The 14258-nt window shown below is 42.7% G+C and overlaps 1 protein-coding gene across 16 annotated transcripts in view; it reads left to right on the top strand.

Moving 5' to 3' along the window:
* LOC105472738 (TIAM Rac1 associated GEF 1) overlaps positions 1 to 14258 on the top strand; it is a 443930-nt gene that overhangs the window by 322797 nt on the left and 106875 nt on the right. For all 16 annotated transcript variants that reach the window (XM_071095586.1, XM_071095584.1, XM_071095597.1 and 13 more), the window contains one exon: positions 12068 to 12292. In XM_071095586.1, coding sequence (XP_070951687.1) covers positions 12068 to 12292 — 225 coding nt within the window. The remainder of the gene's footprint in view (positions 1 to 12067; positions 12293 to 14258) is intronic.

Below are 14258 nucleotides of genomic sequence, written 5' to 3'. Positions count from 1 at the left end.
CCGACGCTGTTACTCAAATACCCACAGACTCACCCATGGAAAGGAGATTCATGTTACCAACAAAAGTAGGAAAGGAATTTTTATGTGTGAGGTCGGAGGAGGGTGGGAATGAGCAGGAATGTTGGAGCCGGGTATATGGAAGAAGTGCTAAGCTGTCTGCACTATTTTAATTTGAGTTCTTTCCTTCAACTTGAAGCCAGAGACTGTACCTACCACCTACAAAGTACAACTTCCTATTGGGCCTTCATTCATTCATTATCTTAGGATGTCACATGCAATTCCAAAAAGCTCACCCACCTTTATGGTAATATATCCTAATGTTAGTTATTAATTTGTCTGTTAAACGCCTTGGGAACATAGCTAGCAGGCAAATAAGAAAGATAATAGAGTAGAAAATCATATGCTGTTATGTATCTAAAGGGGTATAGAAAATGTTATCTCTAGGAATTGATTGCCTTTTCCTTCCATAGAAAGTTTTCTCATCATTTACAAAGTCACTTGTGTGTGGGTATTACATGCATATTAAGAGACTCATATGCCATTAAGTTGAGTTGAAGATTAAGTGTGATGATGATGGTGTCTGATAGATAGCAAACACTTAACAGTTACCATTTTAGTAATAAAAAAAGACCATTCCATGGGCTCCTCATAAATAAGCAACTTTACAGAAATTAAGTGCGGCTTCACTGTGAAAAGACTAAGGTCTTGAGTTTCATCAGGGTCTGGAGAACTCCCTTGGAAGCCATGTCTAGCTGTATGTGTCAGACTTGAGGAAGGTCATGGCCGCATGCCCTGGACAAGGGCAGCCAGGCTGGGGAAGAAGCTGTAAATCATCTTTCACAAGGAGGTGTCAAGTGGACTTGTGGTAGAAAAGACTTTAGTGGAGATTTGGCATCTTGACCCAGTGCCCCTCTCAAAAGGGGGTACGGTCCCTGCAAGACCCTGGCCAACAGGTGAGCCTACTCTCTGGGCAGCATCTCCCATTCCTGGAGATCTCCCAGCTTTCAACCGTCTGTTTTGTTAGGCAACCATAAGTCCCAGAAAGTTTTTCATCATGCTGAGATAATATGTTCTTTCTAGTGAGTCTTGCCATTTCTCTTTGTTTCTGTATTCACCCCCAGAGTCCTGTGCAAGTCTTCTGCTTATCCTCCTCATCACCTTTTAGATACTTAAAAACAGCTTTCATTTGTCTCCTGCCACGTCTCTTTGGGCTACCCTGTGTAAGGTTTCCAAGCCATTCTCCCTGTTCTTACTTGTAAGCGAGCTTAGCATCCTGTGTGAGCCTCTGTGTGGTCTGCCCCATGCAGCCTGCAGTGAGGTTCCTATTGTCCTTGTTTCCTCTAGAGTCAATTCCTTTTATTAAAAGCCACATCAAACTGTTGACCAGACTGAGCTCATGGTATCTTAAACCCTCAAAATCAATTCTTACCCAACAAGACCTTCCCCATCTTATTTTAATGATTTTTTTTTCAAAAACCCAACTCAGAACTTAAATGTACCTCTTTGATATGTTATCCTTGTGGCTTTTATCCTTCTAATAAACTGTTGAAATCCTCTGGGATCCTTATTTGATCTTCCCTGGTGTTTATATTCCTCTTAACTTCACATTATCCGCTGATATGACAAGCTGAGTACAAGGTCTTCGTTCTCTTTGTTGGTTTCTGTGTTGACTTAGTCTATAGTTAAGTCCTGTTTTCCCCACTCCGTAGATTATATCCCTCCTCCTAGCCAGCCACTGTAGAAATATTTACCTTTGATTTTGGCATGGATTAGTTGTGGAGAAGGGCCAACTCTAGGATATGTGGAGGCCCAGGAAAATATTTTTTTATGGAGGCTTTATCTATATAAAGAATTTGGCTCACCTTGGATCAACTGTCAGCACCATTCTGGTGGCCCAAACTCAAGCAGTCTGGTGAAAGAAATACCACACAGGCTGGTGGGTACGACTCACTAGCCACAGACTCAAGTTCAAGAGTTTTGGGCATCTTTTTGAGACCGCATAGCTGGTACAGGGTGAGAGAATTCCCTGAAGGGGAGAAACCTCCTGAAACCTCCCCTTTCCAGGAGCCAGAGGGAGACTTGGAAAATTTCAAGAAAAACCCTCCAAACTATGGGACCTCCTGAGGTGCAGAGCTCTGGCAGGGGCCCCACTTGCCTACCTCTTAGGAGACTATTAATGGAGAATATGGATATTGAAGTGCAAAATGAATATAAAAGGCTGGAAAACAGTTAGATTGCATACCTTCTTGTGGGTGCCTCAGAGGTTCCCCCACACTGCAGAGGTATAATTGTGGTTGAGCTGGATCTTCCTATACAGTTTCTATATTGTTATGTATCATGCAAATTATGTTACTAATGGTATTCTTCCTTTTCTTACATTAGTTTAAATTTGTATTAAATCAATATCAGCATAGTTTAAAAGAATTCAGCTAACATTAAAAGGCTTAGAGTGAAATTATTTTCCTCCTTTTGCCCTCTTTGCCTCATGAGGCTTATTCCCCAGAAGCAACTATACAAAACTATTTTAGCTGATGTTTTTGTTTCTTTGTTTTCTTGCATTTGCTCTCATTTCTCATTAACATGTTTATACTGCTGTTTCTAATGGATTTTAGGTACTACTGACTTTCTATTATGATAGATGAACATTTAGCTGTGTTAGCTATAAATTCTTCTTTCCTCATCTTCCCATATAGGTATGTGAATATTTAGGACTAAAGCACTAGTCAGTATTATTACATTGTTATAACTATATAAATAGTATTGGCTGCAGAGTCAAGTAGTGTACTGTGATCTTATTTCTTTTCTGTAACAATTTCTTACTTGTTTGTTTTTTTCTGTAGTTAATGACTGCCCTCTTTTTTTGGGGGGGAGGAAGGCTCATATTGCTTATTTTCCTGGTTATGTGGCAGTGATATTTTCTAAATCTCCAGCGTGTTAGCTGTTTCATCAGTGATGTTTTCCTTTGAAGCCTGCCCTCCCTGGCACATTGTCCTGCTCCCATATGGCTGCTCTATGGGCCTCTTGTACAACAGCCTCCCTAGAATTACCAGCTGCTTCTTTTTCATGAAAATAACCTGTAGTAACTTCCTATAAAATGATGCATATTTTTAAATGTCTTCATTCTACCTTTTACTTGCATAATATTTGAGTAATTTGGAATTTTGGCTTGGAAGTCATTTCCCCTTGGTTTAATTATTTTCTGATAATGTTCTCATTTCTGATTCGCATATGTGTGTGGTTTTTTTTTTTCCTTTTTGAATCATTTAGCATCATTTCTTTATCACTAGTATTCTGATCCTTGTTTAGTATATATGCTGCCGAAGCAAGCACAATTTCTTTTCTTTGGTTTTTTTTGGAGACAGGGTCTTACTCTGTTGCCCAGGCTGGAGTGCAGTGGTATAATCATGGCTGATTGCAGCCTCAGCCTCCCAGGTTCTCCCACCTCAGCCTCTCAAATAGCTGGGATGACAGGTGCACACCACCATGCTTGGCTAATGTTTGTGTTTTACGTAGAGATGGGGTTTTGCCATGTTGCCCAGGCTGGTCTTGAACTCCTGGGGTCAAGTGATCCACCTGCCTTGGCCTCCCGAAGTGCTGAGATTACAGGTGTAAGCCACTGCACCTTGTTCGTGTTCTGATCCTTCACAATGATTTCCTTCTATTGACATTTTAATTTTGGTTATTTTTTTTTTAATTCCTAAAAGAAGCTTTCTCTCCCTCCTTCCCTCCTTCCCTCCCTCCCTTCCTTACTTCCTTCCCCACCTCCTCCCTCGCTTCCCCCTTCCCTGCCTTCCTTCCCCTCTCCCACTCTCTTTTCAATCTCATTGTTCCTTTTTATTGTAAACTGTACTTTTCGTTCACTTGTTTATAGCTTTAGATTCCCTTGCATCTCCAAAGGTTGTGTAGATTTTAGGGAAGCTTTCTCTGTTTCAGGCATGGCTTCGTGGTTTTTTTTTTGTTTTTTTTTTTTGAGACAGAGTCTTGCTCTTGTCGCCCAGGCTGGAGTGCAGTGGCTCCATCTTGGCTTACTGCGTCCTCCGCCTCCCAGGTTCAAGCAATTCTCCTGCCTCAGCCTCCCAAGTAGCTTAGATTAGAGGCATGCACCACCACGCCTGGCTAATTTTTATATTTTTAGTAGAGATGGAGTTTTACCATGTTGGCCAGGCTGGTCTTGAACTCCTGATCTCAAGTGATCCCACCTCAGCCTCCCAAAGTGCTGGGATTACAGGCGTGAGCCACCATGCCTGGCCTTAAGTTCTCTTTACAGATATTAAAAATAATGGCTTAAATAAGTCTTATGTAAACAAAATATGATGAGTGTAGAATCAACAAGAAAAAGCATTTTAAGAATTCACACTGGAACTTTATTCCTATCTAGCCTCTTAAAAAATGGTAACTTTCTTTTTTTTTTCTTTTAAAAAGAAAACGTTTGACCTACTTTACAATTATTCTTGTGCTTCTATAAACTTGGATTATCCAAAATTTTAGTTTCCTAGATTTGGCATACATTCCCTAGTATTTCTTGTGTTTAAAATGAATTTCCCTTTTCCTGCCACTTACGTAAACCATTGATTATCTGAAATCACCAAGTGTCCTCCATGCCGTTGGATAATTGAAGCTGGATCTATTTAAATACATAATGAAGCCCTGAGCTTCATCTTATCTCTGCACTCAAAGGGGCTGTTATGCAAAATGCATTTTTTGCTGATTATATTTGTCTGTTGGCAAGAACTTTGCTTATTCCCTTCACTGAACTGTATACAGTATTTATAGCATCCCCAGAAGGCAAAGGAAGAATCACAAAATTCACTCTCTCTTTACCTGTCTGCTGCTGTTTGTTTAATGGAAGGTGATTTGTGGTTAGCAAGTTGAGAGGGTACCATTGGGTGGTCTCTCCTTCCTGCCTTTTTGACCTCTGGATTCTGACGAAGGGACCCTTCATGAATCTGATGTCCCTAACTAACCTTGCCTGGTTCAAGAAGGGGAGGCAAGGTTAGTGGCTTCAAATGGCTTTTTCTAGCATGTCAGAATTTATATCCTGGAGAGACCTTGAGGAACAACATTGTGTCAGGTCAGGAGTCCCCAGTTGAGGTGTTAGGCCAATGAATGGTCAAGAAATGTTGCAAGACTTTTCTCCACCCAACTAGCTGTTGAAAGCAGTCAATGGAGAGTTCGTCTCCTCTCTTGTGGACACATAGCTCCCTGCCTGCCACTGCAAAAGGACAAAGTTTGCAGAAAAGCTCATTTATTGAATTGTCCTTCTGAGAAATTGATTTGGCTTAATGATAGAGAATGGTAGGGGCTGTCATTTTATTTAGACAGGACAGTGGGAGCCAAAGTTCTCTCTAATGGAACTGCCTTCAGCCATTGACAGATTTTTAAAAAGTTTGGGGGAACTGAGGCATACTTAATGGTGAAAAGGGCTGATGGCTAAATTTTTCATACAGCTGTCATCACACATTTCTATATATGTTTCTCTAGGTTTGGGGGCTCTTTTTATTTTATAATTATTTTTTCTTTTACATTGTGGTACACCACACATAAAATTTACTATCTAGCCATTTTTAAGTGGACAGTTGAGTGGCATTAAGTACATTCATACTGTTGTGCAACTGTCACCATTATTAATCGCCAGAACTTTTTTTTTTTTTTTTTTTTGAGATGGAGTCTCACTCTGTCACCCAGGCTGGAGTGCAGTGGCATGATCTCGGCTCAGTGCAACCTCCACCTTCCAGGTTCAAGCAATTCTTGTGCCTCAGCCTCCCGAGTAGCTAGGACTACAGGCATGTGCCACCATGTCCAGCTAATTTTGTATTGTTAGTAGAGATGGGGTTTCACCATGCTCAGGCTGGTCTCCAACTCCTGGCCTCAAGTGATTCGCCCACCTTGGCCTCCCAAAGTGCTGGGATTACAGGCATGAACCATTCTGCCCAGCCCATAACTCTTTTTCATCATACAAAGCTTAAGCGCGGTCCCCATTACTTAACAACATTCCATATCCCCTTCACTCCGGCCCCTAGCAACCACTGTCTTTCTTTATAAGTTCCAGGATAGCTGCTTTGCCAAAATTAAATAGATACCATTCAAAGGGTGTTTAACTTTGGTCAGCTTCCTTCATTTTTACTTCTTAAGTGGAAGACAAAGGTGAACTCTCTGACATCAGAATGGAGTGTGTTGCTATTGGCTGAATTTGGCTGCGGTCCACACAGAGGGAAGAAGAAGACCCACTTTCATTAAATAGGGAGAGCAAAAGGCTGTTGTTCCACAGAACGTATCAGATTGTGGTCTTTCTTGGGCTTCCACGTGCACTACACAGACTCCTTTATTTTTGAGACATCCCCTGTTTTGCAGTGGAATTCCTACTTTGCTGGGAGATCTGTCAGGATAGGTAGAATTATGCTGAAGTAAGGAACACTTAAGTCTCAGTGGTTTAACATGCTTTCTCCTTCCTGGCATGATCGAGGCTGGCTCCAGAGCCGTACTCATCCTAGACTCTTTGGATCCAGGCAGACAGAAGCTCTATCTTGACACAATGCTTCTGTGACTGTGGCAAAGGGGCAAAAGCGAATCAGGCTTTAGTTGAGTAGTGATGTCACTTCTACTGACATTTTACTGGCAAAAGCCAAGTGCCATGGCCATGCCTGGCTTCAGAGGGGGTCAGAAAGGTCTATTCTCTCATATTCCCAGAATGAGAAGAGCTCAAAATATTGAATGGTCATGCCTGTAATCCCAGCACTTTGGGAGGCCGGGGCAGGGTGATCACCTGAGGTTAGGAGTTTAGGACCACCCTGGCCAACATGGTGAAACCCCTCTCTACTAAAAATACAAAAATTACCTGGGCTTGGTGATGCATGCCTGTAATCCCAGCACTTTGGTAGGCTGAGGTGGGTGGATCACTTGAGGTCAGGAGTTCAAGACCAGACTGGCCAACATGGTGAAACCCCATCTCTACTAAAAATACAAAAGTTAGCTGGGTGTGTGGTTCCTTAGTAGCCTGTAGTCCCAGCTAGGGACTAGGGAGGCTGAGGCAGGAGGACCACGTGAACCTAGGAGGCGGAGGTTGCAATGAGTTGAGATTGTGCCCAGGCACACTAGCCTGAGTGACAGAGTGAGATTCTGTCTAAAATAATAATAATAATAATAATAATAATAATAATAATAATAATGGCTGGATGCGGTGGCTCATGCCTGTAATCCCAGCACTTTGGGAGGCTGAGGCGGGCAGATCACGAGGTCAGGAGATCGAGACCATCCTGGCTAACATGGTGAAACCCTGTCTCTACTAAAAATACAAAAATTAGCCAAGCGTGGTGGCAGGGGCCTGTAGTCCCAGGTACTAGGGAGGCTGAGGTGGGAGAATGGCGTGAACCCGGGAGACAGAGCTTGCAGTGAGCTGAGATCATACCACTGCACTCCAGCCTGGGCAACAGAGCCAGACTCCATCTAAAATAATAATAATAGTAACAATTGTTATTATTATTGAATGGGTAATGCTCATGACTCTGCAGCCTGGCTTTCAGAGCAGTTAACAAGAACTAGGGGTCAGGATCAGTGTGTCATATTAAACAAGAAAAAAACAGAACCAAAACATTTTTTTTTTAAGAACAGAGTTGGTGGAGATTGGGATTTATAATAAATGACTGTGTTCTTCCTAATTTTTCTGGGCTTTTTTCCCCTCCATCTGTGAAAAATGGTCATCTGAGTCCCTTCTGGATAAATATTTTTATTTAAATTCTTAAGTTCGTAACATATATTCAACCGAGCTTGCTGTCAGAAATTTCAGATCTTTCTATCCATTACTCAGGTATTATGTCAGGGTTGTAGGTATTTCCTTTTCTTACTCCATCAGTAGGGGGTGAGGGTAGGGGCTAGGAGGTTCTAACTGAGGCAGAGATGAGAGAGGTTTGCTTTGAAGAGATGGGCGTGGACTGCCCCTGAGCTTCCACCTGCCAGGTGTTGGTGCAGGAACCATAGCCTCTCCTTAGTGCTTCATGCACCTCTGCAGGGATTGCATCTGGATGCCCCCACATTATCCTTTAAAAATGGGTGAAGATGGCCAGGCGGGGTGGCTCACACCTGTAATCCCAGCACTTTGGGAGGCCGAGGCTGGTAGGAGTTTGAGACCAGCCTGGCCAACATGGAGAAACCCCATCTCTACAAAAAGTACAAAAATTAGCGGGGCGTCGTGGCGGGCACCTATAATCCCAACTCCTTGGGAGGCTGAGGCAGGAGAATCTCTTGAACTCGGGAGGCGGAGGTTGCAGTGAGCTGAGATTGTGCTGCTACTGCGCTCCAGCCTGGGCAACAGAGAGACTCCGTCTCAAAGAAAAAACAGGCGTGAAGACGTGGACTCCACTAAAATCTAAAAGCTCCTCATTTCCACTGAGCCATACAAACAAAATGGAAAGCAAGTTTCAGGTCAAGGAACCAGCTTTTTATCAGGTACTACCAGGCACTTTGGAGGACAAAGAAATGGTAGAGAAGGATGAAGCTTCTTGGAACTTCCTTTGTAGTTTTGTAAGGACAATATTTAATGAAAACTAAAAATGTGAAGTATCATATTTTTAGCATAGTTATAGAAAAATTATACTCAACTATTAGGATAATATACCTTGGAAAGATGTTCTTTGAAACTTTCTATGATAGTTTAATGTATACACAGAAAAGACACATTTTGATGGTGTTTAACAAACTGAACACACCCGTGTCGTACACCCATGTAAACAGCACCCAGATGAAGAAACAGAAGGTGGCCAGCACCCCAGAAACCTTTCTTAGGCTTCTTACCAGATTCTACCTATTGCATCTCATCCCACCAAAAAAACCTGCCCTCTTGACTTCTAATAGTATATATTAGTTTATCTGTGTTGGTACTTGATATGGTTTGGCTGTGTCCCCACCCAAATCTCTTCTTGAATTGTAGTTCCTGTAATCCCCACTTGTCATAGGAGACAGCCATTGGGAGGTAGTTGAATCATGAGGGCAGTTACCTCTATACTGTTCTCATGATAGTGAGTGAGTTCTCACTAGATCTGATGGTTTTATAAGGGGCTTTCCCCCCTGCTTCATTCTGCACTTCTCCTCGCTGCCACCATGAGAAGAAGTTGTTTGCTTCCCCTTTGCCATGATTGTAAGTTTCCTGAGGCCTCCTCAGCCATGCTGAACTGTGAGTCAATTAAACTTCTTTCTTTTATGAATTACCCAGTCTTGGATATGTCTTTGTTAGCAGCATGAGAATGGACTAATACAGTACTTCATATAAATAGAATCCTACAGTATGTATACTGCAGTGCATCTGATTCCTTCCCCAAAATGATGTGTGCAAGATTTATGTGTGTTAGTCTATAGTTATAGTTCCTCCATTCTTGCTGTATGGTATTTCATTGTGTGATTATCTCACATATTCATCCATTCCCCTATTGGTTGCATCTGGATGGTGTCCAGTTTCACCCATGATATGCTGCTGTGCATGTTCTGGTGTGTATATTTTTGTGCATATGAATGTATTTCTCTTGAATATGTACCCAGAGTGCATTTTCTGGGTCACAGGGTGTACATATATTCAACTTTAGTAAGTAATATCCAACAGCTTTCTAAAGCAGTTGTGCAAGTTTACTTTCCAGCCAGCAGTCAGCAGTGCATAGGAGTTCTGGTTACTCCGTATCTTTGCCAACACTGAGTATTTTCATCTTGAAAGTTTTTTTTTTTTAAGGAAAAATACTTACCAGATTATTTTTCCATCTGAGCTGATTCCTTTCCTAATTTAAAAAAAAAACGAGGCTGGGCGTGGTGGCTCACACCTGTAATCCCAGCACTTGGGGAGGCTGAGGCAGGCGGATCACGAGGTCAAGAGATTGAGACCATCCTGGCCAACATGGTGAAACCCCATCTCTACTAAAAAAAAATACAAAAATTAGCTGGGCATGGTGGCGCACGCCTGTAGTCCCAGCTACTCGGGAGACTAAGGCAGGAGAATCGCTTGAACCCAGGAGGCAGAGGTTGCAGTGAGTCGAGATTGCACCACTGCACTCCAGCCTGGTGACAGAGCAAGACTCCATCTCAAAAAAAAAAAAAAAAAAAAAAGTGGGGGGGAATAACCCCACCTAACGAGATACCCACTTATTGTGAGGCACTGAGAGATCCAGTGATCGAGCTTTGTACAGAACACCAGCAGGAACAAGCTTGGTGCTTTCATTAGCTGTAGGGGGGCCTCTCTTTTTCTGGTGGAACTTCAAGGTGATACATAAGGACAAACTATAAGATCATGACCTGCGAAGACGAGATAAGTATAACATAAAGTGAAGCAAATTTAATCTCATAAATAGACATGCATTTTTTTCCCCCTAAGTTTCTCAATCTACAAGTCCTCACCTGTGGCTTCCAATGTCTTTATCGCCTCGCCTCCTCCCACTCAGTCTTTACAAAGTGATTCCATTTGCTTTGTCAGGTGGTGCTTCTGCTGTTTCTTCTTGGATTGTCTAGCGTATTGAAATCTTCTTTGTCCACAGGCAAAATATTTGTTATCCACATAACAACTGCTGGACCAGTTAGGTTTGCCCAGTGGGAGGTGACTTTGTTGGTTGGCGCCATTTTTAATATTTGATGCTGTTTCTTATGTGGAATACAAACCTGATCCGATTCAGAAATAATAAGATAAAGTACTCTCTTGACTTAAGTTCCAGCTGCCAGCCAGCACAGAGTCATGTGCTGGTGGGGTCCTGTTAATAAAATGTTGTTTACAAGTGGCTGGGCGAGGTGGCTCACACCTGTAATCCCAGCACTTTGGGAGGCCGAGGCAGGCGGATCACTTGAGGTCAGGAGTTCGAGACCAGCCTAGGCAACATGATGAAACCCCATCTCTACTAAAAATGTAAAACTTAGCCAGGCGTGGTGGCACATGCCTGTAGTTCCAGCTGCTCGGGAGGCTGCACGAGAATTGCTTGAACCTGGGAGGCAGAGGCTGTAGTAAGCCAAGATCGTTCCACTGCACTCCAGCCTGGGCGACAGAGCAAGACCCTGTCTCCAAAAAAAAAAAAAAAAAACCAACACCACCACCACCAACAAAAACCCAGAATTTTATTTATAAGCCAACACTCAAATGAGTCAGAAAACTAAGAAGGTGCTTCAAAGGAAAAAACAATGAAGTGTTTTTGTGCATGAAAAATGATGTTAGTAGCTCCTTTAGTATTGTCATGGCTGAATAGACTATTTCTTGAGATGCACTAACTTCTGAGCATTTGTTTCACCTCTCTGGACTTAAGAGAATACCTGAAAAGGTCCAGTATCTCCTCACCTGTAAAAACTCATTGATTGAATTCCTAAAGAATCATTAATAGTGAGTTATCACACATGTGCTGTCTCTTGAAAACTATTCTGACTTGCCTTTCAGAACACCGAGTCACACCAGTCCCACTTAGGTCACCATTGGTGGGTGTTGGTCACCATTTTCTTAATGCCCATCTCAAACAGGCCACTTTTAGCACGTGGAGTGTTGTTGGGCAGCTGCAATTCTTAGAGGCTCCCATGGAGTCCCCAAAGACAGTATTTCTTCTGGCTACCTGACCGCTTCCCCAGCCCTAGTTCTGTCTTGCTGCTTAGCACCAGGATAGGACCTTTGGATCTGGGTTGCAGTGATTCACGAGGGCAGGGCTGTTGTAGCTTCCTATGTCAGTAATGTCCCTCAGTCCCACTCATGCCCTGTAACTGACCAGACTTATCTGGAAACCGACCTTTACTTCACAGGCACCTTCGTGAGTAGATACCAAGTTATCTGTGTTAGGAGTGTCACTTTCATATGTGAATTCAATAAGTACATTGAGTGAGCGGATGTGGTGGCTTCATTCAGGACAGCCCTTGAAGGGGAGGAGGGGAGAGTGGGCATCTGACCTGAGACTCACTTTTTGTTACTAATTTCCTGAAGGAAGAGGAGGTCAGGTTAGCCCTATCCATGGGTGTCTAGACCTGTCACCTCGACTGGCAGGCAGTGCTTCTCTGGAAATGCTCCGGTTCATTTTTCTTAAGTTCCTAAGAGGTGCCTTTTTCTTCCTGCCCCTTCTTCCTGGTACAGACCACTAGCCAGACGGAGCTCGAAAACTGGATCACCGCCATCCACTCTGCCTGCGCCACTGCAGTCGCAAGACACCACCACAAGGAAGACACGCTCCGACTCTTGAAATCAGAGATCAAAAAACTGGAACAGAAGATTGACATGGATGAAAAGATGAAGAAAATGGGCGAAATGCAGCTGTCTTCAGTCACTGACTCAAAGAAAAAGAAAACAATATTAGATCAGGTAATCGTTCTTCCGTGTTTAGATCCAGACAAAATTGTTAGGTCTCTTTGTTTTTCTTTTTTTGCTGTTTTGGAATCGTGAAACATCATCAGATATCTCCTCAACAGCCTGTCATCCAGGATGCTGAGTTCTTTATTGTGACTGTCGGTGTTCTTCACTCTGTTCGTAGCTGATTGTTAACAACTAAATGTAACAATATTACATTGAATGAAAGACAGAAACCCAATAGAGGAGCCCCTGGCCCCCACCAAGGATGTGCTGTTCTAGGGGATCTGTGTAACTGGAAAGTTTGCAATTTCATTTCCCATATTATCAGACTGACCTGGAGTTCTCTTATGGTGGGGACTCATTTCTGACTCCTCAGTAAATTTTGAATTCTTAATTTGGAAAAGGTAAAGTACATTCAAAAGATATATCTGGCTGGGCGTGGTGGCTCATACCTGTAATCCTACCACTTTGGGAGGCTGAGGTGGGCATATTCATTTGAGCCCAGGAGTTCAAGACCAGCCTGGCCAACATTTCAAAACCCCGTCTCTACACAAAAAATACAAAAATTAGCCACACCTGTAGTCTCAGGAGGCCGAGATGGGAGGATCACCTGAGCCTGGGAGGTGGAGGCTGTAGTGGGCCAAGATTGTGCCATTGTACTCCAGCCTGGGTGACAGAGCAAGACTATCTCTCTATATATCTAGATATAAATACATATATATATATATAATTGCTTTATATGTGCATAAGTATATTTCATGCTAAACAGAAAAGATTGAGTGAAATGAACATAGAACATTTTTGCCTGCTATTCAGCTGTCAGTAACAGCCATCTGGTAGTGTTTTGACACTTTGTCCTAATGCTTAGGAAATAATTGCATGAATAAATGATATTTAAGTATTTGAACAATTGACATGGGCCTTCCACATTTCTCTCCCTCTGGGGTTTCCCTTTGTTACCTGACATTGTGTTTTTTTAAATTGACGCAAAATTCACATAATGTAAAATCAACCATTTTAACACGAACAATTCAGTAGCATCGAGTATGTGTACAATGTGGTGCAGCCACTACCTCATCTAGCCCTGAAATGTGTTAATCTGCACCAAAAGGTAACCCCATACCTGTGAAGCAGTTGCTCGCCTCTGCCCCCATTTTGTCTTCTTGGATTTGCCTATTCTAGATGTTTCATGTGAATGGAATTCCACAGTACGTGGCCTCTTGTGTCTGGCTCCTTCCCTGAGCTTCATGTTTTGGAGGTGGATCCACGTGGTAGCATACATCAGCACTTTACTCCTGAGTGCTGGCTGAATCGTATTCTGTTGTATGTATACACCATGGTGTGTTTATTGGCCATTTGTTGATGGACATTCGAGCTGTTTCCACCTTTTGCGAACAGTGCTGCTGTGAACACGTGTGTACAGTGATACTATATTTTGTTGAAGCACAAAGGGAGATTTCAACCATTCATCATTATCTGTCAGCATCACTGAGCCTTCGCTCTATGCCAGACCTTGTCCTTAGGCTTGTATTATCTTTTTCAAACATCCCAACAGCCTTATGAGGTAGGTATTATTTTGCCACTTTGAAAAATGAGGGAATGTCTCAGAGACATGCTACAGCTGGAACTTTGTATTCCAGAGCCTAGGTCTCCACCGTCTTGTGTTCCGCTTCCACCCTTTGTTCCAGGCTACCACGCTCTTCCCAAAAGCACTTGGTCAAGTGCTTCTAGCCTTTAATTCATCTCACTCTTCTTTATATGAAAACCCACCTCTTGTTAAGTCATATAGTTCTCTGGTGATGGAAATCTCTACCTTTTTACTTCTTCAGTCTTGTGTTTGTGGCCCAGAGCTTGGAGTTGACAGACCTATCATGCCCCCAGTACGAACTCCAAGATAGGAGGGAACAGAAGAACTTGTCATTTTCTATTTATGATGCTGAATTTATGGCTGTAGATCTTTGCAGAAGGAAACATAAGT

Source organism: Macaca nemestrina, chromosome 4 (genome assembly GCF_043159975.1).
Source record: "Macaca nemestrina isolate mMacNem1 chromosome 4, mMacNem.hap1, whole genome shotgun sequence".
NCBI classification, from domain to species: Eukaryota; Metazoa; Chordata; class Mammalia; order Primates; family Cercopithecidae; genus Macaca; species Macaca nemestrina.
This window is presented reverse-complemented; position numbering and strand designations above follow the sequence as displayed.